The 26,323-nt window shown below is 39.5% G+C and overlaps 1 protein-coding gene and 1 long non-coding RNA gene across 3 annotated transcripts; one reads left to right on the top strand and one right to left on the bottom strand.

The window, feature by feature from the left end:
• The first annotated feature begins 949 nt into the window (after positions 1 to 949).
• On the top strand, positions 950 to 7,433 carry LOC122549076. Its single transcript, XR_006311400.1, has 4 exons — positions 950 to 1,009; positions 1,125 to 1,218; positions 6,181 to 6,257; positions 7,383 to 7,433. It is a non-coding gene; the product is annotated as an uncharacterized LOC122549076 (long non-coding RNA).
• isl1a (ISL LIM homeobox 1a) lies at positions 7,044 to 16,202 on the bottom strand. Of its 2 annotated transcripts, none has more exons than XM_043688279.1 (6): positions 16,093 to 16,202; positions 15,109 to 15,298; positions 13,604 to 13,860; positions 11,052 to 11,335; positions 10,029 to 10,196; positions 7,044 to 8,537 (listed from the first exon to the last, which is right to left on the bottom strand). In XM_043688279.1, exons 1-6 carry the CDS (start codon positions 16,118 to 16,120, stop codon positions 8,421 to 8,423), a joined length of 1,044 nt encoding a protein of 347 aa, XP_043544214.1. In that variant the 5' UTR covers positions 16,121 to 16,202; the 3' UTR covers positions 7,044 to 8,420. The 2 variants fall into 2 exon arrangements, with proteins under 2 accessions (XP_043544214.1, XP_043544206.1); XM_043688271.1 differs by having other exon boundaries at positions 7,045 to 8,537; positions 11,052 to 11,338.
• Between the last annotated feature and the right edge of the window lie 10,121 nt (positions 16,203 to 26,323).

Here is a 26,323-nt window from a genome sequence, read left to right as displayed (position 1 = left end):
GTTACATGAATAGTGAAACTTTTAGAGGGATGTGGGCCAAAGGCAGGCAAATTGGACTACTTCAGTTTAGGACATGGACGAATTAGATCGAAGGGTCTGTTTCCATGTTCTATGACTCCATAAAAGAGTCTTGGTGGCCTTGGACAATAAGGAAGGAGAAGGTGAAAGGATAGATGTTCCAGCTCCTGATTAGGTATTTGACTTGGCAAAGGTTTCCTGATGAATGGCTTTTGCCCGAAACGTCGATTTCGAAACTCCTTGGATGCTGCCTGAACTGCTGTGCTCTTCCAGCACCACTAATCCAGAATCTGGTTTCCAGCATCTGCAGTCATTGTTTTTACCAGTGATGGGGTTAATAGAGACGCAGACCCGGGTATCACGGAGGGCACTGAATGTTGACAGGGGAGGGGAAGATGTGTTTGGTGAGGGCTGGTGCGTGATCGTGTGCATGTGAAAGCTGGTGGGGTGGAAGGCGAGGACAAGCTCTGCCTTCGGACAGAGAAACAGCTTTCCTGTTTCAGCTTAATGACCTCACAGTCTCCCCTTTCCACAGACACTGCTGAGTATTCTCAGTACTTCCTGTTCTTCCCTCAGATTGCCAGGATCCGCAGTATTTAGGTTGTGGCTCGTAATTAAGTTTGAAGTACGTACCTCACATCAGAACTGATTATGTTTAGTAGTCAGTAACATGCCAGCTGACATCTCGAATGTACGCTCTCTACAGTCAGTGTTCCTTCCACGTTGGAAGTTCCAGTTATACTGCCTTGACCTGAAATGTAAAAGTGGGATGACTGCCTGGAAAACGAAGTTTTCTTACCCAATATTATTTGAGCTGGCATTGCCTACTTAAGTAATCCATTCATATGACACACGGAGTTTGTCTTACATGCGCTGTTCTATATTTAATGCGTGAGGCGCTATCATTAAGTGATGTTAAAATAGCGCTGATGATTGACGAGGCCATAAAGAATAATGTTTGCTGACTTTGTGCGATAAAACATCAATATAGGTTTGCTTTGTAACTTTTTAAAAGAACTGCTTATATAATACAGCGGCTGTCTTACGGCTTTGTTCATTTGCTGTGTTAGGTGTAATTTCAAAAACCCCTGTTGAATTTGCCCTAGATTGCTTGGAACAGCGTTTATTTTATTTCAGCCGTACGCTTGGACCGCCCTGGCCTGCACGTTTCACACTGGCGAACGTCACCCATTAAAAAGGGTAGGTTCATCCGACGATTTCGCTCATACAGCACTTTTAAAAGGATAGTGAATAGTCAACCTCAAAGCATATCAACGGTAACAAACGTAAAACCTGACTCCCTGACTGAGGAAAGGGGGGGGGGGGGGGGGGGTACTGGGGGTTACCGGCGCAGGAATTGTCTGTAGACATAGATAGTATCCCCAGCCATGATTTCAGACGACCGTAATAACAAATGAATATCTGTCCTTGGCCAAACTCCCGGTAAAGAGAGTTAACCGCCGATAAAGAAAATAATATGTGCCACTCTAGTCAGAGACACCCGATCGTACAGTCTTTTTTTTGGAGGGGTGGGTGGCTAGGGTTTAGGATGTGATGATGGTAGATATGGGGTTGGTCTGTAGAATGCTCCTGGTTGTTTATTTACATTTACAGATGTTTGTCCCTCTCTTGTTTAAAAATGTCTCACAGCGAGGTGCTCCGGGAAATGTCCGCCATACTTCACCCAATCCCAGTATTCATCCCAATTTTAGATTTCCAGCATCTTGAACCCTTGCCTTTTCCATTAGATCGCTTCCCACTGTTCCTTTTTTACCCGACTTGCTGCTTGACGCTGACAACTCGACTGATAAATACCGAGTTTACAAGCGAAATCTATTCGCTGTATTTATGATTTCTGCTTCATTTCACCGTAAGTGCTGAGGCCACAGGCACCGGGACAGGGTTGGTGTGTCTGTAAGTCTGTGTGTGTGTGTGTGCACAAGCTCCCGATTATCGCTGGCAGGGGAGAGGTCAGTGTCCCTTCCGCGCCTGGTTTGCATCTCTGTACCTGTTGGCTCTATCCTGCTTCCATCACATAACACATTGTATTCCTGACATAACAAAATAATCACCAGGTAACCCGACAGAAAGAGTCAGGGTTAGGGAAAAATACTCAAGGGAAAAACCAGCACTGTGGGCCCGGGGGCAACAACATATTCGTAAACGTTTACGCAACATTGATAAGCATGCTCAAGAATAAGGTTCATATTCAGGCTAGTGCTGGGGCGAGGGAATGCCCTGATACAGTTACAAGTTACACTGGACTGTCCTGATTTTACCCAATTTTGATCAGGTCTGCTATAATTAACCAATCCCTCAACTCGGCAAGAGACTTTTTTTTACAACTAATAGCCTAACGAGCTGGACCTGCTAATGTTGCAAAAAACAGCTAATTATGTCCTGTGCATAAACGGTCAACCATCTCCTCTCCCCTGTCTATGCTCTTAATAAAGAACATCTAATGCGGTGCCACTTGCAATACTCTGTATCACCGTGGTCGGTGTTACTAGTATTTCGATGCTAAACTGACAACTCTCCCCCAACAGTCACGATGCACATTCAATATTAAAGCATGAGTTTGTCAAAGCAATAATAATGTTTCTTAATGTATAGCAGGAAAGGCTGTAAAGAAAAAAATATATATCCAATTCATTTTTGTGATGTTTGAAAAGGTCTCACTATTTTACATATTTTCCTTTATAAAACCTATGGGTAGAGTTCAAGGTGATCCCTAAGGGCTAAAGAAATATAAATAAGTTTCACCAAGAAACCTTAACATTTACTTTTTTTTTCAAAAATGCCTAATTTGTAAAATGCTTTGTGATAAAGAGCCGCATATGATACTTTGCCTGATTAATCTCACCTTTAAGGTGAGAATGGGAAAAGCCAAGTGTTCAAACGTTGGATATCACCAAGTTATTGTTCAGCAGAACTATAAACAGGCATTTTGAGAAGATGACACGGACCCCTCCTGCTCATCCATCCCCCAACCTCCCAACCCCACACCAACTTTCAAAAGACTCGTAGTACCTATTACTTTACAATACTGGACATTGTTTTAATCAGAAGTACTCAGCAGCTGTCCCGGTCTAAGGCAGCTGGTATGTGTTGATGATACAATGTGTGTCATGACACTCCTAACAACGTGGTTAGTTTAGTCAAAATAAGCAAATTAAAGTGAACCGAAAATCATTACCTAAATGATCATGGTGTGGTGCCTCGTAAACTGCAACCTCTAAGATAAACCAGTCTTATTTATTTTAAATATTTTCCTACATGTTCTGATTGCATGCCACTATAAATATATTTCTTGGCTATCCATCTTGTAAATGAAGTCAAATATATAAAAGCCACTTGGTAGCACAGGAAATAAAATTCAAATGTGCTCCTGGATCTTCCAGTGGGCCCTGAGGAAAAGAGAGCAGAATATTGAGGTTTATACTCCCGTTTTATGTCGACTGATCAGCACATTATGAAAGGGTTAGCAAAGTGAATACTATTCTCGCGATGTAAAAGTCTGCCATTGACAACAGTCTGGTGGCTGTGTCCGTGTGAGCTGTGGGTCCGCTTGTTCCGGAATGCCAGCTCCTAGCTCTGGGCATTGAGAACCTCTGTGAACTGATTCCGTTCTGAGATAAGGAGCCGCCGAGAGTCCAGTTCTGTCTAGACGTCAGGACCTCACAAGTCAAACTTGTTTTGATTAGGCTTAAAGATACACCAACCTGTTTCAAACGTGATCCGCGCCACCTCAACCCACCACCCACCAGCAATCCCGCCCCCCCCCCCCCCACCACCACCACCACATCGACCTCCGTCGTAACTCCCTTCCCCGCTTCCCACCACTCCCGCCCCCGCCTCCACTTCCAGCCTCACATGCACAGTCTGAAAAAATTGGTAACAAGAAACAAAACACATCATCTTCCTTTTCCGAGGTGCAGTGTGGTCCCTCGAGGCTGAATATGTCACTAGGCGGATTTAAATGTTGTTTTCCCTTCTGTAAGATCTCCCTAAATATATAGAAAACCCTTAGGCTACGAATACAATTAGCAGTTTCACAGTCTTAAGAAAAGGCGATTTTAGGGAAGACACATCATTCTAAAGTTAATGGTCCCCAACCAATCGATGTCAAGGTATAAATAACGATTTACTTTACTGACGTTTGTTCTAATATATTTAGAAGATAATTTGACCATTTTGATTCCTAGGAAGGTGTAACGTTAGTACAAAACAATTATTTTATTACAATCAGCATTCTGCAAGCTCCATATAGGCAAAAAAGCTTGTGAACATTTTGTAGGTGAGCAAAGTCAACAGCAATGTAAGATACACTGTTGGTGTTTGATGCTTCAGAGAAATATCTTACAGTTTACCATCTCATTTGAATATCTGTCATTATCTGTCAAAAACGTTACTTAAAAATGTTCAACACATAATTATGTTTTAGTTGCATAAAGGATAATCATTACATATTTTCCAGTTACATTAAATAGCTGGGTATGTCTTTTTTTAAGTAAACATAACAGAGATCACATTCGCAAAGGGGTGACTTCAAAAGAACACGATTTGCGGTTCACAGCCGAAAGTGGAAGAGGACGTAAAATGCTTCAGTGAAGACGAATTACAGCAAAAAAGTAATTGAAGCACGTGGAAATTGAAAATAAATACTCTCCTTGTTTCACCTTGTACCATTTTCTTTTGGTTCGGAAGCCTCATATACTGTGTAACATGTAGAGGGCTCGTCCATCAAGCACTCGGACAGCACGCTGTAAAGTTTGTTTTTGTGGCGCCTGAACTCAAACATTGTCATTCAGTGGCTTGTCCCACTATCAGGACAAACTACACTGAGAACAGGAACCTCCGGCAGAAACACGCAGGCAAGTTCCCATTGGCCACGAAGTTAGTCCAACTTACTTACAAATTTAAAAAGAAAACTTTTTTTTCATCAAGCATCTGTCAGTCCATGTATATTTCTAAAGAGAATGTACATTAATAAATGAATTGCCTTCAGATCGCATTCATTTGCTGAGTTGTACTCTTAAGCTTATTGAAGCTCTTTACAAAGGCGTCAAGTTGCCCAGTACTTGCAAAAACCTATGGTAAATCTTTGAGAAGATTTATATTAAATGTCCGTAATGGAAACTAAACGGCTAAAATCAATTTAAATCGCTCCCTCTCACAATCAAAAAGAGCAGGAACAATTACTTATTAATTTTTGTATATGTATACAATACAAGAAAAACACAACTGAATGTGTGTGTGTGGAGAACACGACCACAAAGATTAGAATATCGAAGTTCAGGAGAGAAGCAGATTTACTTTTGCTTTGTAACAACTCTGGAATGAGTTTTCGGATGTTGTTGGATAATACAATCCGTACTATGGTCTACAATATGAAACATTGCATTGCTTTTAGCAAGCCGAATCTAATCAATCCAGTAAAGTCTGCTGAATTTATTGGAGTCTCTTGCTTCCGCGGGCCTTAAAGGGATCTGTTTCCCTTATCTCGCTATCGTTATCCCTCGATTCAACAATGACTTCTGAACGTTCATCACCGCCAACCAAAAGGTAGTCTAGCAATTTCTTCTTATTTACAACAGCGTCACTCTGATGTGGCCGGACTTCATTATATTATGGTTGAAAGTAAATGAAACTATTGGAGCAAAGAAGGTGGGCCTGGCATTTAATGAGATCTCAACCGCGAAGTTAAATTGAAAATACTGCAGAGCGCAAAGCAAGTGGACAAAGAAGGTCAAGAAGATAAGCACAGACCGGATGGGTAGCGAGGGAATTGTCCATTTTGATGGCTCATTAGATTGATTCAGTCGAGTATCGAATTCTAAATCATACTGATAGATTTTAACTGAGTGCCTATCCACTCCTGAATCTGTCTACCCCTGACATACCGCGTAGCTGCGATGTCGAACTGGCAAATACAAACCAAAGATTTTGATCAATGAAAAGAATGGAAGCCTTTGTGTCTCAGAGAGTTTGTAACTCAAATTTGGGAACTATTTGAAGTCAAAATTTATTTTGGTACTAGATACTAAATTAACATTTTAGCAATCAGCATCTAGATGTGTCATACCTATAAATTATGTGAAGAGCTAAGTGATAATCTTTGTGAATTTAAATCATGACTTACATGATTGATTGTTTTTTTAGGAAAGGAAGTTGCCAGACTCTTGATAAAAATCAATTGACCCCAGCAGTTGGGAGATACTGCAGTGATGAGAACGGATGTAAGTTCCCAATGGCTCTGCTGTTTCCTAGTAACTGATGCCATTACAACCATGTGTTCACAGAAATATTAAAGATAACAGTCTGTTAAAGACTTCGCTCAACAAGAATCTCTGTAGCATCCTACAGATAAAACAGAGTTCGTATCAATCTGTAGATTCACACAGTAAAGAAACCCATATTTCCGAGATACAACTATTCACACAAACACAAAATAAATGGCGGCAGTTGAGTGTGTGTGTGTGTGCGCGGGGGGGGGGGGGGGGGGGTTGCAGTGGTGGGAGTTAGAGGAAAGAGGATTGTTTGTTTATTTAAAAGAATTGCAGGCCGCGGGAAGGTTTTTTTTTAAACGGTCTGTTGCCGATATCTGCAGTGGTGATTCCTGTCCAATTGGTTTGGTTAAGAAATGTTTAGCGGTATGCAGAGAGAGAAAAAGACAATACACGAGCAGCACCGAATGCCAAATTTCCTTTTGTTAGACATATCATATCCTTCTAAGGAATCATATCGGTAGAGCTCCACACCCTTAATCAGCCAATATCGGCACTTTTCAAACCTTGCAGGCCAAGTTTACACACAGTCATAAACTTGCCAGCACTGGTCTCCAGACATTTGAGCTGAAGTAAACAGGCTAAAATCCAGCTCAGTCAGCGACTGGTAATATACTAGCAGAACGATGAATTACAAAAGGAAATGAAAAGTGTGAGAATTATTTTTCAATAACAATTTAAAACGAAAAAAAGTTAAGCAGCACTGTTTATCAGTCATTACCTGTTCATAAAATACATTTCATTTAAAGGCTATAGTAGACATTCCTTCTGCTGTTATCTAGTAAGACAAGTGTAGTAAAAGTAAATATTTTTGCTATGAGTCTTTAAAAGGAATAGTGATTAAAATTCTTCTACTTAAAATCAGTCAGGCACAAAAGTCCTAAGATCCTGTTTTTGACTCAGAGCATTTTAAAAAATTGCTTCAAACAAAGCAGTCAATACCCTAAGCTAATTTAACAAAATGTAATGGCTGAATCTGCAAAAGGCTCATGTCATGTTTCTGTTATCTCAAAGATTTTATTAGTGAAATAATCTTGAAGATATATTTCTACATATGGCATTTTTTTTATTTTACAGAATCTTCAAGAAAAGACAGGACACATAAAATTAGACAGGATTTCCAAAGACCACAGTACATGTTTTACTTCAGCAAACATAAAATGTCAAAAAGACATGAAAAGTGGCAAGTCTGTTGACAATAAATAATAAATTATTTATAATTTTGCAGTACAAGAACAAACAAAATGTTTCTTTCCAGAGCTAAAACTGTTGTTGGTAACTGTTTTAACCTAGAAGCATACACATCTTTGGGACAATTCTGGACGGACACGAGTTCACACACAAATCCCACGAAGCTGTGGCGAAAAGAGGTATACCTTGTTGCAATGCTTGAGCTTTTTAATAAAAAATAAAAAAAAATGAAATATCAGTAGTTGCCTTCATACTTTCATTGCAGGGACTGTAATCTCACGAACCAGCTACATGCTAATGATCTAGGATCCAATAGTCCTTAAATATAGGTCAACTAAAAGCATTGCAAAAATGCAACTATACCTTTCAGAACTGATCCTTTAGGACAGTCACTGAACTACTTAGGCTGTGGTACATTCTGCATGTCACGATTGTCTTTCCAGTCCACCTTTTGCAGATGTATTGGACTCTTCTGGATTTTTGTTTTGGCAAAGCTGACCCACTGATGTCCTTTCTAGGCAGCACCATTGAAAATGTTGGGACTATAATCTCTCCATTGGATCATCTTCTCTGTTTATGTGTGCAAGACATTCAAATCACATCTTTCAGGATTTTGAACATACATCCTTTTCTATAGCTTCAAAAATGTTTTTGCATGAAGTCCCGGATGTCTGGAGTGTCTCTTCTATTTGCACTTGTAGCCAGATCCCGCTTTAGTGTCTGATTGTCGTCACAGTGTTGCCAGGGTACAACATTGGTTGTTTGAACACAGAGACTTCGTGCAAACGGATGATGGCTGCTTTCTGATCAGACATGGACCAGGTTGCATGAACTTTTTTTAAAAAAAAAGTGTGGGCCAGAGAGTTTTGAGGGTCCAGGGTTCCTCATGGCTCTCTGTAGGGCTGCACTGAGAGTCCAGGATCCTCATGCCTCTATAGGACTTGCTACCATGCTGTTTGGTGTGTCAGGGAGTTGGGAGGACATGGACGCTACTTCACTTCCAGTGGAGTTAGAACCTGGCCCTCCCTCTGAAAAATTAACCTGTAAAAATCATAGCAAATCAATGATCGCTGGCCTCTTTAAAATGTTGATATCAATCCAAAGTCGCGCATATCCAAAAATAACATTCATTAAAAATATATTTTTGACCATTTTAACTACAGTTTTACAATGAGTTGCAATAATTTTGTCATTAATAACAATCAATCAAATTACAATAAACAGTAAGGGCTTTTTGCTAAGTTACCTTTAAAGTGCTATGTATCTAAGTTGAAAACAATGGCAAAATCAAGGTCTCCTAGCAAAGCACAATAGGGCTAGTTACATTTCTCAGTGCAATATTTAATGGTGTAAATTTGTACATATTTTCCAAAGGTACATAATGAATTGATATATATTGTGGAAATTTATTATATATAATAAAACATTACATATGGATTTAGCCCCTTGAGTACTGCACTTTCTTTGCTCATTGAAGAAAGAGAAAATTTCCTGTCATTAACTAAATAAATGACATGAAAGTGCAGTGAACTCCGAACAAGAAAGGCAGGACATTTTCCATAATGTGTTTTGTGATTCCTGTAAAGGATTCAGCATTGGCCTCAAAGAGTGAAGTTGAATGAGTTTACAAAGCTTATTAATTTTATTATACATTACATGCATTTTGCAGACCCCTCTTTACCAATATATTTACTTATGTAATCCAAACATGTTGTATGTTAAGTGCCAAAGGGAAGCACAATTTAGGCTGTACTCCAATTCAGTATAGCAACTGGGGGTAGCAGTACTTTACAAAATATAAAACAGCCAGTGTAGCACATTCTAAATTATTAAAAAATGTGGCTAATTATTCAGTGACAATATTGCACTATCACTGCCATCATATAAAGCTGGATTCTTTATATTTACCTTTACAAAAGAGTTAGGTGAAATAAAGAACCTTCAGCTCCATTCTTCACAGGTAATCTTTACTTAAAAAAAATAGCGGAAGGGACTTCCTTAATATCAATCCAACCAATTTTGTGAACACTTAACCTAAAGTTGAGGAAAATATAGCAACAACATCCATTTTGTTTCATTTTTATTGAAGTTCAAATCTGTTTATCTCATCATTCATGTGTCCTGCCTGCAATACTGTAGGTTCTCCTTTACACCTACCCTTTAAAGTTAAATAATTAGTAGTGTTTCAAATTTGAAATATGTGATTTAAAATGCTTGTTTGACAACATTTGAAATAAATAGAAGTGCATGGTTCAGACAAAAAGCCATCAGTGTAAAATGTTAAACACAAACTATATTTGAATATGGGAGAAAGCTTGAGTAAACATTACAGATTGTTTTTAACCTTCTACATTCTTGATGGTCGTCAAAATGAAAATACTAAGGCTGGCAAAAGAGGGATTCTGCAATTTTTATATCCATGAATTGTCTATATATGGATTGGTGTGTTGCAGATCCCCTGATTGCAGTGATTTCTGGTGCAGTCTGTATTGTGGTAGTGGTGATGGTGTTCTGCATGTTGCTGGCACTCACCAGTTGCTGAAATGCAGGCTGTTCTATATCACTCTGCAAAGCGAAGTCACTCAAAACTTTCCAAGGTGGCTGGTAACTCTGCACCTCCACTGGATTGGCTTGCAAACTGCTGTCATGTCTCTCAGGACTGGCAGCCACCATTGGGGTCCCGGTCATCCCCTGGATATTCTCCAGAAACAAAGGAACAATCATTACTTATTTTATATATAAAAGCACATTTTCATTCATTTACCTTATTATTTGAGCAAAGCATACAGCTCAACAGTCATCTGTTTCAGACACCTTGCCATGATGACACTTCTCAAAATTATGTATGGCACTTTCTGTGACATGGCAAAAATGCAGTATACAATCTAGGTTTCCCAATATGCTTAGTGGTATGTTATTGAACCAATTCAGTACGCTTCAACACTAAAACAGCTCATTGCAATATCATACACGAACTACAATGCAAATGATACCGAAAAGCCATTACACCCAATGTCATCACAGTACAGGCCAAAAGTTGGTAATTTATTTATATGAAGGTGGCTTCGAAAGTTGAAACCATATGAGGTTTCTTCACCACAAAATATGTTCTTGTTAAGGCAAGAGATGCAAAGGGTAAAGAGGGATGTTCTAAATCTAAGGCAATCCAAAATCAATGAGAAACTTCTAATAATTGTATACTAATTAATCTATCCAATATTTCAATGTGGGGGAGGGGAAGCAAACTACCTATTCATCACTTCAAAAAAAATTATTAATTTGTGCATACAAAATTATGAAGTCATGCGGACTGAACAAAAAAATACCCGTAAAACATAAATTCGAAGGAGAATTAAATTCAAACATAATTGGATTTGAAATTAGATAAAGATATGACAGCATTTCTGTGACTAGAATTCCAACTTATATTATGAAGAAAAACTGGTGTTTGTAACATGGTGTATAACTAGCAATACTGTGAATCTATTCGCACAGAAATAGTCAGGTCTTCTGTCAAAGTTTCCATGAAAGTTTAGAGAGACTAAAATAACTTACTGTTTTGTCGTTGGGCTGTTGCTGTTGCAGTTGTTTCATGAGGATGCTCTTTTTCTTGTCCTTGCAACGCTTGTTTTGAAACCAGACTCTAATGACACGGGGGCTCAAGCCTGTCATTTCTACCAGCTGCTCCTTCATGAGCGCATCGGGCCTGGGGTTGGCTGCATAACAAGTCCGTAACGTATGGAGCTGCTTCTCGTTCAGAACTGTCCGCACCCGAGTCGTCTTCTCGGGTTGTTTGTGAACGTGCGGCCTCAACGCGGGTTGTCGGGCAGAAATGGGCTCTGCTGTAAAAACAGGCAATACATCCTTAGTTTGCTGAACAGCAGGATGGGCAATAGTGCATGGTCTCATTTGTTCTGGCAATGGCGTTACACTTTAAAACCATCTTGAAGTCATATTGATAGCACTTGGTGGACCGGCTTGGAACAGGAGGAAAAAAAGCCAGTAGAAAATTAACGTATTTGGAGTTTGTCAGAGCATCTAATCTTGAATGAAGTGTAGGGGTTGAAGTGACAATAAAATTTAGTTATAAGCGATCTTCGAGCTGTACGGCATAATGTCCTAAACTGATTTAACTGCATGAGATCGAAAAGCCAAAACAAATCAAATCAATAGCTCTTGTATGCGATGTTTATATTACAGTATCTGATATATCAATTACATTTAAATTAATACAGAAACAAATGTTTATGGGACAATGTTTCAGGTTCGACTGCAATAGAATAAAAGCATTCTCTAGTTATCTGAATACTAATTACAGTCAAATCCATACACATACATTTCTGAAAGAAGTCCAGTGCTGATATAAATAGGTGGTTTGTAGGGGAAGACAAGCAGTTAACGGCTTGTCGCTTGTGCTGTAATCGCCGCTGTTGAACAACTTTTTATATTGCAGCAGTTTGGTTTTGCACTGCACAGAATCAGACTCCACTCTCTAGGCAGTCAGATATGTGATGTGATAAACGGGGCTCCCGCAAAGTTTCAAGGGTGTGATCAGAGAATTACAGCGTTTGATGTGTTTATGAAAGGTTCAGTGAACCGTGCAGCAGGTAAAATTAGATTTTCCAAAAGCCGCCCACAATTATGTTCCCCTGAAATATTGTTTTCTGTGAAAGAGGTCTCACTGGAACTCATTAGAAAAAAATATTTGTATTGCAGCAGTACAGTGTTTAGTAGTCAGTCATAAAACAAAATAGTCTTATTTTTATGAAAATAAATTACCGCAAGGCATTTGGTGTGTTTTTAACATAAAAAGATAACATTGTATAAAATGATGAGTGTGTTGTCCTATGAGTAGGGGCGGTATCTCTTTAAACTTTGTAAAACAAAATCATCTCATGTTGTGAAAAATACAATCCAACATTATCGGTGGAATGCAATTTGATATTTAATGCCAAACACGTTTTTTGACTAACGTTATATTTGCATAGCATGTACATTTGCAATTCTGGTCACCTCTAAAATACACCCTCGTGTAAGCAGCAATAAGAAATCCAGCAGTATCCGCTGTGTAACATTAAGATCTAATATTTACACTGGAATGAAACATCAAAGGCGACAGACGCTACTTGAAAAATCTTCAAACGTATCATTATACAGATTTCAAATCGATTCTCTTTCGGAATGCAATGCATTGTAATAAAGGCTGTATGTTTCAATTATTTTTAGCGCGTGGATTTTTTCTTAAAAGCACGTTCCAAAGCCCAAGCTCGTTTTAAAAGACTACACGAAATAATCGCTGAGTGATATTAACTGATATATGAAATTACCAAGACTTCTTAAACATATTCGGATTATAGACATCTTCAAATGTCCCTCAAAATCCATGATTAATATTGTGAGGTCCATAAGAAAAATAGCAAGTCGTACTAATACATTCTACATGAATATAACACGCTGTCACTACAAAATACTTCTTCCATGATATTTTAGCTGCACTCATGTTGAACTCTCCAATTCAGATTCACAGAAATTTTTTACAAAACTAGTTTGTATAAAGATGGTTTCAGATGAACTCGCTTCAGTAGCAATGCAAGCATTTCTAAGTGAAACCAGGCTTCTTCAAAATTTGAATCTCGAATAATTAAAACAGTTCAACTTGAATCACAAGGTAAACGGAGACTGTTCTTCCCCCAAAACTTTTTAAACTAGCTCAGTCATAGTCAGAGAGTCAAAGAGGGACAGTGTGCTCAGATTCATGATCCCTGCATTTGTTTGTAATTTATCCGGAATACTTTTAAATTTAACATATACAACCAGGTTCAAAATGCACGGCACATGTAAAACATGCACTTGGAACTCCGCCTGTGCACAGCTCCATTGTCAAGATTCAAACCATGCATTCCGGTTCCCCAGTGAAACGTCTCAGTAAAACACTCGGAAATATAAACTTTCCAGCGTGAAACTGGTTGCGGCTGTACATCGTTTACACATTTAGAACAATGTTCAAAATGTTGCGTTGTAGTTGGATTCAACATAAAATAGTTGTTTGCTTTAGATGACGTATGGGTGGACTCACAAATAAAACCAAGTTTTGAAGGTGTACATACCCGCCATCTGTAGGGGTCTGTTGCCGTGCATAGGACTGAGGGGATCTGGGCCGACTGAGGCTCGCTCTACAACATCGTGATCAGCCCGGCAGAAGAGTCCGTCTTCCCGCAATGCGAATTCATCACCGGGGATGAGCTGACGACTGCACGCCACACAGCGGAAACAGTCGATGTGATACACCTTACTGCGAGCTCTCATCACAAAGTCATTCTTACTGAATCCTATATTACACTTTGCACACTTAGTTCCGTATAATCTGCAAATCAGAGATAAAGACATTTACTAAAGGATCAAAAGTGACACCCAGTTTGTCACAGGCTTTTGATACAAAGAACTAAAGTGATCCGAGACCCAAAAAGTCAACCGAATGACTTGTGAATTGGCTCTGCAAGTTGTCATAATGCAGAAAAATATAAATTAAACCAAATTATTCTTCCTATTAATTGGAAGACAAACTATATTTCCGAACAGTTTAATTCTCACGGTCACTAAACCATGAAGTGATTCGACACAATATTAAAGCTATTTTTAAAAACTGAACAATGTACTTCATGATAGTCAAACATACAATGAGTTGGTACATTGTCCATTGGTACACTGTGAGGTTTAGTGACAAATTTTCAGATAGTATGTATTTATTTTCATTTTTAATCCTTGTAGATGTTGTAGACCTATTTGATATTGTAAAGATAGGTTTTCTTTTACTAAAAATCTAAAGTAAAAATGTTCTTTAATTAAAACTAAAAGTGTCATTTTAGAACAGTTATTCTCAAACTCGTCATTTTAAGGGTCAATGTTCCAACCAGTGACAGTGCATTTTAATTTGTTTTTTAATGTATTGTAGCAGCCTCCGTGTTAAACTTTATCCCCTCCGTTCAGTAGAAAATTATATAAAGCGTTTTAAAATCAGCATAAGAGCTTGAACATATGGCACTGCAAGTTCTGACAGTATTAAAAAAAAGCTATACTGTATTGTAAAATATTCAATTGTGCTACAATAATTCTCCAATTGGCACAGCTTATTGCAGCTGATTTACATTTCGACGCTAATGCCTTAATTCTATCCACAATGACAAACAGTGGGAAATACACAAACTTAAACTGATGGCGGTGATGGTTTTGTAACGAATTGCTGTCTCTCGTAAACATTTAAACAACTGTTTCGGTGATAAACGCTTTTCTAAAACACCCAGATTCATGGATAGTAGATATAGGAGCGACAAGATTCATACATCCTGAGTACACAGATTCAGTGCCTACTAAAGGAAGCAGTCACAATTATCTAAATATGTGCATTGTTCGCTGCCAAATAATGGGCAATTTGATCTCGTCTACCCGCCAGTTGAGATAAGATAAGGCCAAACAGGTAGGAATAAAGCCATTGAAGGGTTAATATTGGAAGTTGGGGGTGGGGGGAGGAGGCGTCATTTAGAGACAGCGCAGCGCAGTTTAATGGAATGGAGTATGTTTTTTTTAAACAAACGTTATCCAAATCTTTACTCACCGAATATAGTCTCTCTTGCAGTACGTTTTTCCATCCCTAACGAAGCAGGTACACGTTTCGTCCAAATACTGATTACACTCTGCACATTTCAGACAAGCCGCATGCCATTCCAGATCCGGAGAAACTCGAAGAATATACTGGTCATGAATCTGATTCCCACAGCCGACACACAGTGAAATAAGGCGTTTTTCTGTAAATTGATATGAAAAATAACGTCGTAAAAAACTTCTAAAGATGGGCCTCTTCTACAGGAAATATATTTGACTATAGTTTTGATAACTGCTGTTACATTTACTGGATAGACCTGAGGATATGTTCCAAGCTGTGCTAGATCACGCTGCAGGTAAAGATTACACTATCTGGAATATAGATAAACGCACATTGCATTACCAAATCGACTTACTCTCAGTCAGGAACTGTACTTTCAATTTCACCTTAGCATTTTCAGCAAAAACGCGAACCGGGGCAGGTTTCTGAATTCCTGTTTTTTTTACAGAATTTTTAAAAGCGCACACAACTTAAAAAATGTGAAACTTAAAAATGAAACATTCAGGTATAAGTCCATACATTTATACTTTCAAAACAGAATTTTGCAAATAAAATGCAAATACTTTGCAGCATCAAATTGTAGCAGAGATCCTGGGCAATCAGATGTATGCATCAGTGATACATCTGACAGGGCTCTGAAAGAAGCAAGCCACATGCTCAAAAACTGTTTCGTACGGTTTCACTTCAACTCTACTCTGCTACAGAGCTATTTTGTTCACACGTCTCGCTAGGAGTGGACATATAGTTTACAATAATGCAAGACTTTTCATCGTTTAGCTGAACTAGAAGACCAGTCCTGTGCAATACACGAAATAAACTCCAGTGCTAGAACGGTCAAGAGCAACGGAATAAAGTCGAAGGCAACAGCATAGCGATAGGAGTTGACTTGCACCTGAATCCGATCTTCGAAAGGCAACAGCAATGAAGAAAACTTACTTTTGGGTGGATCTCCCATGTCTCCCATTTCTTGCTATTATGCAAAACTTTTTGATGTTGGTTATTTTTTCCCTTTGAGTTGCTTTTTAAAAAGAGTTGTTGGTAGTGGGGGTGGTGGAAATTTGTGGGTGGTGATGGGCGGGTGGGGAGGTCGGTGGGGGGGGGGGGGGGGTGTTGGGGAGTTCCAGAGGAGCCCTTGGTTATATCCACAGAGTAGGGCTGGCTGAGAAGAGTTGCGGACGTTGCGGCTCGTTATAGCTAGCCACTGGGGATGGGCTTGTGCAGAGAGGCAGTGCGCGCAGTCCAGCCGCTCATGCTCACTGCTCCTTATCTCTCAGCCACTCTGGCTGCGTTTCCTCCAGCCCCTCGCCATTGGCCTGACGTCGAGCGCGCCTGACGTCAGACGCACGCCGTCTCCGACCACCCCCCGCCCCAAAACCTCACTCCCCGCTGATTGGTCCCGACTCGACCCTGGGCAGCACCAGCTGTTTGCATTGTCTGTGCCTCAGAGCCTCCGAATGTCGACTCGCCAGGCTCCAGGCTCCAACAGCAGCAGCTATGGCTTAACCATTGGGCCCTCCAGCTTTCTCCTTCTGTGCCTCAACTTCCATCACTTCCCCTCTCAGCGCTTTTAATTATGTCTCTCTCTCTCTCTCCATGTACTCTGGCTCTGTTCCCTGTTGTATCCTTTCTATCTCTTACTCTCACAGTCCCACCGCCCTCAGCACACCCCTCCAACGCCCCCGTTCTGTCCAGGTTCCGCCCCCACCCCGCTTCCAGTGTACAGCACAGCACAGCACCTGTAGATGGCAACTTGCGTTGGGGTGGAGGGAGGAGTGCGCTAGTTTCCGTGTCTCTGGGAGTAGAAGCCTTCTCAGAGACCCGACCTCCTTGTGGTTATTTTCCACTCGTTTCAACAGCAGGATGAAACTCGCCCCCCTCCCCCTCCCTTCCCACAGCACACTCCACAATCATGGGGGACTGGAATGCAAACTTAGGAGGAAGACCAATTCTACAATACAGTTTTCCAGTGTAAGCTCCCTGTGAGAAATGGGAATTTTGTTATTTGTATTGGCGCACGCTTTTCAGAAGCGTGTTTCCAGGGTTGAAGGTAGGATCTTGAATACAGCAACCATAAATTCGCTGCAACCCCTCCCTCTCAAAAATCGCGTTCGGTTGGGGTGGTTAGTGAAACACAGGGCAAGGTCAGTGTGCGGCAGAGGGACTCTTGAGATACCCCTGCCAAAGCAGACCGGGTTTAAACTGAAACAATAACATGCTGTTTCAATTGACTGTTTTACGACTATCTCTTCCTTGAATAAATAAATACAAGGGGCAACATATGCATCTTGTTATATCAGGGTTTTCCACGGGACAAGTTTATAGTCAAACACAGTGTAGCTAATCCATTGTCTTAGTATTTTGTCTCTCCTGGAGAAGGAAGGTTATGCTGAGTATTTCGGGACAGGAATGAGATGTGCAACATCAGACCGGATCGATTCTCTCGAATTTGCACGTCCTAGACTTTCCCATCTGTGTTCAGTGCCACGTGCAAGAAAATTGCAAAAATACGAAGGTAAGAAAATGGGTATCAAACGGCATTTCTCCTTCACCATACTTGTTGTAGTATCCGTTAAAAGGCGAAAATGCGGTTTAATATAAAACAATAAAATAATGAGAAAGTACTTTGCAAGAGAAATGCTGCTTCCAAAATAGAAAGGTGTAGAAATTTTAGCTTTTAAACTCACTCCTGGGATCCGCATAAAACACCTCGATAAGAGCACGTTTGATTGAAGGGATACCAAGGGTACCATTGAGTCTGAATATATGAATAAGTAATTTACTGATATCCGCGGTTTAGCTATTCAAAATTCATGTAAAAGCTGAAAGTGTTCTATAGCTAAACACTCCTCCGTCTTCAGACCATAACCAGCGCTTTTTTAAACATTTTCAACACATTTGTTTTAAAATGCTCTCTCCTAGGCGGGGATCTGTGTATTTGTCCATCCCAACCAAATACCCAGAGGCCGGAAGTATGACCGAAACCCTGTAAACCCACTGGACAGCTGTAATGCTCTGCAGTTTGGAATGTGCTACACCCTCTCTAATATTAAATAATACTTTATCCCCTCAAATCACCCGTTTTGTTTCGAACAAATTCACGCTGGCTTATGCAAGCACCTAAGTCAGTCCACTTTCTTTATCAGACCCGAATCAGGATCATTTACTCCAGCTCCTCTCATACTTGGCCTGTAAGGCCACATGCCGCTTCTGCTAAGGTTGCTCCGCGTGCACACTTTGTGTGTGTGTGTGTGTGTGTGTGTGTGAGATCTAATGTGCGAGACAGACTGGCAGTCCGTGAGCGCAGAACGACAAGGTTCCAAATCCTGTCAGCAATCAGAGCAGTTTAAAACTCTCCGCAGCTAGACCGGCAGAAATACTGAGCTGAAAGCATTGAGAGGCTAGACTATGAACTGCCTATCTGTGCATCCTGTACCCTGGAAATATAAACACTTCTAACGAGCTGTCCCTCTGATTGCCTTTTATATAATATCAACAATGCACATTAAAATCAACTTAATTACACGAGGCATTTTAGATATGAGCTAGCGATTCGGGGGAACACACGTGGGTAACACGAGCGGGTGAAAGCAATGGGCTTTTCCATGTTTCAGCTGTGCGTACACCTAATACGTAATTACAAAGAATAATTGCTGATAATAGTCCTAAACTGACAAATAAACACGTGGTTTAGCGGAAACCTATAGTGACAGGCCACAGCTCAGTGAGGAAGAAAACAAAGCATCCGAACAGTTTGTCCACTGTCACATTACAGCAAATTGCCCGAAAAAGCCTGTGCTTTAAATCAGTCTCACTTTCCCAATGATCTACTTGCCCATTTCAGATCAGTTAGCTATTCAAAGTCAATCGGTCAGAATTTTAAAAAGGGGAGTTGTTTGTTACTATTGTTCATTAAGCAAACTGAGTTCTTCAAAAATAAGCAAAAGGAGCACGTCGTCAGGCAATATCAAACGAAAGGAGAATTTAGTTTTATGTCCATTTACGGTTCTTTGAGTGCCACAAAATGTATGTAGACTATATGTGTGGGGATCAGGTCATTCAGAACCTAACTACCTGACGATAGTATCAGAGGGACTGACAGTGTCACTGCCAAGTATTAGTTTGGAATGATATTATTCTGAGCCATACAACACGCACCTTGGTGGCAGTTGCCTTACGCAGTTTACGAAAGCGCCAATGGTCTTCTGTCATGACGTTATACACCAATATTGTAGCACAGTCAATCATCGCTAAATTTGCAAATTGGCAAGATAAAGACCAAAGGATTTCTGAAAGTACTCGGACACTAGGAGCTCCCTCAGATTGTTCTAAGGGGACATATCACTTTTATATCCTTTTTGCAACATCCACCGTTAGGATAAGGTTAGCATTTCCTACTCACCCATTTGCACAGGAATTTACCGATCTTTAAATTTTGAATAAAAATGTTACTCCACTGACAACCTCAAACCGCTACCAAGAAATTGCGAAGCACATTCATTAAATTCCATTGTTGGATAAATTCTAATTTTAATTTGTTTTCTACCAATTTAATTTCATTTAGTAAATTAATAAACTTGAGAACTAAATCTGTCTGAATAATTAACGATATATGCCTCAAATATATTCTTAAAGCTGTAGTGCAGAATGGTTTGAGATGCTGAGTGCCTTAATGTTATTAAGCCTGATCTGAATAGACTATTCTAATAATTGTACCACGACTAACTTTCAACCACCCTGTTCATATAATCACATAATGGGATCCAATGCAATCGTTCACAAGAGAAAGGGGGAGCTTTTACGGTGGTAATACATCAGATAACAGTTTTTAGACTTCAGTAATGCATGTTTTGATAATAGCTGATACCTTTTAGGTATGAATTTAGACACGAACGCTATTCATGATTTAAATTATTGTAAACGTTTCCACAAAATGCCATACAAATTCCAGTTGGGCAAACAATTTTGGGGCGCATATTTCACCAGTGAGGTGATAGTAAAGAGGGTCCGTCAATGACGTGATCGGCTTTAAACATGCCGTGATGTACTGCTGCACGCTGGGATCGACCCTGCCCTAAAATATCCTAGAAATCTAGTTGTTGAGCTGATGTAGGCAAGGTTCTACGTGCCCCCATATCTGCTTTGATAAGCGGTCTGTGTTTTAATGAACCAATAGATTGTTTCACGATCGTGCTGGGTAATTTGCACAAAATCTGGCCGAGTATGTGCGAGCGCCAAAATTGCGCCCGTTGTGTGTGTGTGTGTGTGTGTGTTGGGGGGTGGGCGGAGATGTGGGGTGTGGGCATCACATTATGATATGGTCCTGTGTCAAATATGTGCCTTCGTTTCTGACTATAAAGACCACTTAACACAGCAATGAGTGATGCATGTGCTATGGATGTAACTTAAATGAAAGCACGTAAATGAAATGTTTAAAGAAAGCATGAGTCTCATTATTGTAGCGTGAACATTTCGTCCAGCGAATGTATTCAAAAACGTGTCATTAACCAACATACAGTAACGAGCAAGGCCTCACAGGCAAACAACTTCTGGGATAGTCACCTATTTACACAAATGCAAATACACGCAGATGAATCCTCTCGATCGATGCCCAATGATGCTTGTAGCTGGTAGGTCCAGATCGATCGCACTAACAACCATCTAATACTGTACCTCAGCTGAGGGTGCGGAGATGACCCTAATCTTTCCACTGTAAATAATGAATATAATTTTCTTACAATTATTTTACAGTGACACTACTCACTTTAGTGTAAGCACCCCGTTCGAATTTATTCTCTTACATTCGATTGACAAAAAAACTTAATGTGTGGCCCCTTTTTAAGTCTACATAGAAGTACTTGGTTGAAAATTCTACTTTTGCACATGTGCCTAATTAATCTCTAAATGGCGCATAAACATTGAAAATGATTGTTGTAAGTCAAGCATACTATGGTTTTACATTTGGGAATGGCAGATCTCTCAATATCAACCAGTTCTTTTCGCTTATTTGCTTGGATTTCAGGAAGGGAGGAGTAATGGGCCAAGTTTCAAACACGGTAATCTTTCATGTAAGGCCCGGTCAAATATATATACGTGGTTAGCATTGTTTAGAAAAAAAATCCCGTTCATATTTGCGTTTCCTTCTGACTTCTAAGTCTGATTATCTTTTTTTTCTTGTGGTTACTCGCATTTTTGCATATAAAATTTAAAAAAAAGATTTGCACCTGGTACTTCCCTCGAACATAAGGTTCTATGGTGTGCAGGTTCGGGAGAATAATAAAATCTGCTTTCCTTCTGTTTAATTAAGTCCTGTAAGTGCGTCTCAGACAGAACAGAAATACCCGTTGCAGCTTAAAACCTACGCATATTGAAAATGATACAGTTTGTTTAAGGGAGGTTTAGTTCACCCTAAATAACTATGTTCTTAAACAGTGGTTAGTGTGTGTGTGTGTTTATTAATCGCTGTGTCCCTCTGGATGTGTGGTTTCGCGTGCTAGCTAGCTCCCCCGCGAGGCATCGCAATTGCACTAATTTTGATCTGTCTGAATATCGGACCATCTATTTGTTTGGACTTGGAGTTGGAAGGTGTGGAATTAAAGTGTGAAGTTCTCGGCTCCAGTGCGCCAGCAATCCCGTGAAGAATAAAGGCGGCTTTCTTCAGACAAGCGTTGTATAATTTGGAAGTAGATCTCTCTCTCCTCTCGCTTCTTTCTTCCATCCACTGTCAATTTCAATGAACATGCAACGAATACCTGAATTTTACTCATTCTTTTGGAAGGGGCAGGAGAATTGGTTAGTCCCCTTGCTGAACCTCTGAATGCTATTGCAAATCACGCGAGTACAACCAAATGATCAATAGGCTTTCAGCACATGACATCAGAGGGTCAGACTAGCTTTTTTTTACGCGATTGGGAAGAGTTTTAACTGTTCGCACACCAAGAGTGAATATTTGTAAGTATTAATGTACGCCTTGATCCAGAAACGGTGAACATATGCCCCTGTTTATGTAGTAAAATACTTTCTTAAAAACGTAATTTACACTGAATGTGAGTGGAATAATGCAGTATAATGTTTTCAGTAGCTCCTTGGGGGGAAGGTATACGGTCCCCTGATAATGCACTAGTTATTGACATTTTAGCAAACTAAGACTTCCAGCGATTTTTGAATACTGATCAAACACCCGTGCTGAAATGCAACTGAAGTTGCCGTTTAGCTTGATGAAGTATAACTATGTTGTACTCTGTCCAAATAAGTAGACAACAGACCTTACATCTCAACTCCACCCCCACCCCACCGCCCCACCAACGTTAGATAAAGGGATGGGTATTCAACCTTAGTTCTACCTTAAATACACAATGAGACATAATGACTCGGCGAGTGAAATTAGCCATATTCTCAAAGATGTGTATCTCTATGAAAACGCCGAGTGGGCGAAAGATATCTTTCTCTTACTGCTGACGACACATAGAGCACTTCCCCATCATTATTGCTATTTTCAGATTATGTGTGTCTAGTCCGAACACGAGTGTTTATCAATGTGTTATCAATGCCCACAGGAGTTGGTATCACTTAAACCGACGTATAAAATTAGTGCTAAGAAAAAAGTCTTTAAAATAGGCATTAACGACGGTCGTTTATGTAATGATTTAATTCCAGGCTATTTTTTATTGTATTCGAAATGTACGGTCCAGTCCAACGAGAAGCTAATTCAACAATAAATCTTTTTAATTTTTGCTGCATTTGGAAGGCAGATGAATGAGGGAAGTTAACGTAAACTAAATTGCAGCAGTGATCCAGAGGAAATGTGCTGAGGTATGAATTCTGTTCCGGAAGAAAAATGCACTCGAGAAATCAATCATCAAATTTATTGGATTCCCTGGAGGCTTCTTTATTCTCCAGGGGTGGGCGATCTTTAATCTCGCGGACCTTGACTGCTGAATGTGTAGAACAAATGTACCATATTAGCACTAAATCTATTGCGAGCGTTCTGTACCTCGAACAGAAAAGAGAGCAGCCTGGAGCCTCAGTTTGAAATCAACAGAATACAATTCATTAGCGCAGCAACCTGCTTAAAGAGACAGCACATCTCCCTTTAGATAGCTGAGAGGGCATTTTACATACTATATCCAATCAGACTGCCAGCACCCGCAGTTGTTTGCTTTATTTTAATGTCCAATCAGCATTTCTCGGTTTTATAAAACTTTAATTTTGTATTTAAGTGCCTGTGTATATGTTTTCTCTAAAAAAAACTGTGATGCTAAGCACATAGCAACCGTGTATCTTTAGAGACTGTAATGGTCAAAGTAAATGCTGCGAATTTGAGTTATCTATTTCAGTTTAATACTTAAATTAAAAGAACGAATACTACCCAGCGCCTGCCAATTGATGCATTCTTGTTTATAGAACTGATCTATTTTCTAAATTCAATTTGACGAACTAAAGACAAATTAAACATCTTGACATAAATAGAATCAAACTTTAAAACGTCCATCATATCTATAAAATGCATCAAGCACCGAATAATCAACGTTTGTACAGATGTTAGGCGCAAAATTGTAGAAGTGTACGTGGGATAGATCTCATATATTTCTCACTGTTAACCTAATATCTCTCGGGATTTTACTGTGTTCCTTCAAGTTGTACATAGATACAAATAAATAAATTGGCTGTTATTTACTTTCATTATTCACTCATATCGTCACTAGTGACAACACTTACTGCGGAGGTAATTGTACACTTTTATCCAATGGTACAGCAACAGGTTGTAGGAAATATGCGGGTCACAAAGATGCGATCAAATACACATAGTCAGAAGCATTTGATTATATTAAGAGACACGGAGTTTTGCTTCCCCGACTTCACGATTCGTACAGACATTGATTTCGACCTATATGTTCCGAAAGGCACAAACACCTCAACTTGAGAAGGCAAATTGGGGCCAGGACAGATGTATGAAGAGATACCTGAAGTTGATGGTAAAGTGTGTTTCTGTGTATGTGTAGTGAGGAGGGGCGAGTGGGGGGCAGTCACGCTGAAGTACAGCATGTTTTGTCTGGGTTTTATGAGCCATCCGGCTATGTCTGAACATTGCCTGCGTTGGGGGAGGGCAACCACGTGATAATGAACCATAGAATATGAAGGTTTTTTGAGGAAGATTAAATGTTACTATAGAAACCTAACGGTATTATTGAATACACTGTTACTAGAATAGCACGTTAATTATAGTTTATGTACCATGCTGTAAACTAATAGTACTGCCAATTGAAAATTAACAAATTATACGGTGTATCAACATATTTTGACGGAGCCTCGAAAATATCATTCCATAATGTAACGTGAAAGGGGGCGCTGTACTTCAATATCTACAATGTCATGTCTAAATTCAGCGGCGCCAGATTCCCAATATAGAACTATAATCTATTGTTTCCCTTGTTAGCTGGAATTAGTATTTCCAAAGTCATCAAAATAATGATGAAGATGTTGAAGATCTGAATCAAAAAAAGACAGAAATTATTGGAGAAACTCAGCAGGTCTTTCTGGATCTGTGGGGAGAAAGCAGACTTAGTGATTCGAGTCCAGTGATTTCATCAGAACGCTTCAGAAGGGTCACTGGACTCGAGACGTTAATTCTGTTTTCACTCCACAGATGCTACCAGATCTGCTGAGTTTCTCCAACAGTTTCTGTTTTTGGTTTGAAGTTCAAACCGTCCTGAACGTGATAAACTGAATGCATGTACGATTGTATTCAAAATTCGATCATCTTTTAAGTGTGTATAAGGGGAGTTGTCTCTTTTGTTTATACTGGTCTTAAAGCTTGACTTTTTACTTGATTGATAACTACCATTCTGACCAATCTAGGAATATAGGAAATCGAAGCAGAAGTAGTCCATTCGGCCCCTTGAACCTATTCAGACTTTTAAAATCATGGCTGGTCTTCATGCCATTTTCTCAACTCTATTGTTATCTAAAAAAAGCAGTTTGGCGTCTGCAGTATGGAATGTTGGTTTATTGCTGTACTGGCAATGTTTGTACAAAAAAAGAATATTCAAGAATTGATAACGAAAATAATTAAAACAAAATGAAAAGAACAACAAATTCTTAAATGGCATCTTGTAAAGTATCATTCGCATCAAAATAATATATTTTATGTGTTTAAAACAACCTTATTCTCAGGTTAGATTATGTGTGTTTTGCACGGACAAACGACGAAGTGTCCAGAGTGAGTTTTCGTCATCCTTTATTTAACCTTCTGACTTGATGCTGTTTAATGTGTTTATTCTAAGTAACTTGCTTCACAAAACTGCAAGGGAAATTGAGCAGGCTGCACTTACGTGGGATTATAAGAATTGACAAGTATGCATCCTAGTCAAAATTTATGATCAGAGCTGTAAATACGAGCTTTGTTAAATGCTTACGAGGCGGAATAAATGTTACATAGAGCAATTGTTTAGTACATTTCTTTAAAAAGTAATTTAACATTCGAAAAGTACACGAACTCTGGTTAAAATGAAACGTTTTACTTCAGTCATGAGATGTTTTAAAATTTCACATCCACTCTATACAACTGACATGTAAAGCAGAATGTTTAATAGGCCAATGCCGATTTAATCTTTTACGTTTAAAATATAAAGAGGAAAAATCAGCGTCAGAATGAAGCCTTCACGATTACAGAATGCCCAAAGTCAAGAAACTAGTTTAGAAGTGTAGCTGCCCATGTAACGTGTAGAACTGGAAATATATATGAAGTGCTGCATCTCCCTAAATTTTGCATATGAAAAAATATAAAGTAGCAAATGTGCAAACTCCAATTTGTGATTTAGATTGCATTGTTTCTATGCCATACAGTATTGCGGAAAGTATGAAACTTCCCTCACTTCATCTGCACATATAAATGCATTTCACTAAATTAAGCAACAGCAACCGATAAGGAGATTAACTTGAGAACAATTGGGGTCTCACAGCTGGACGTTCGCTATTGTCCGATTTTGCCGTCATAAAATTGTTGTCCTTCTCTGCAGAACACGCCGAGTCAACAGCAATCACTGGCGCTGTTATTCGCCTTTCCAATAATACACCAGAAACTGAGACAGTAGTTTCTCTAAATTGAATATGTTTGATGTTGCAGTTCGAGGTCTAAAATAAAATTATCGGCCGAGGCTCCATTAGAAAG

This window comes from Chiloscyllium plagiosum, chromosome 1 (genome assembly GCF_004010195.1).
Source record: "Chiloscyllium plagiosum isolate BGI_BamShark_2017 chromosome 1, ASM401019v2, whole genome shotgun sequence".
Taxonomy (NCBI): Eukaryota; Metazoa; Chordata; class Chondrichthyes; order Orectolobiformes; family Hemiscylliidae; genus Chiloscyllium; species Chiloscyllium plagiosum.
The sequence above is the reverse complement of the archived record's forward strand: the minus strand, read 5'-3'. Positions and strand labels throughout refer to the sequence as shown.

Excerpts from the sequence above, each read along its gene's own strand:
- isl1a (XM_043688271.1), bottom strand. The coding sequence starts at position 16,120 with ATGGGAGACATGGGAGATCCACCCAAAA. Across the intron at positions 10,197-11,051 it reads AACAGCCCAACGACAAAACA|AATATCCAGGGGATGACCGG; the intron begins GTAAGTTATTTT and ends TTGTTTCTGGAG. Across the intron at positions 8,538-10,028 it reads AGCCTGCATTTCAGCAACTG|GTTAATTTTTCAGAGGGAGG; the intron begins GTGAGTGCCAGC and ends TGATTTTTACAG.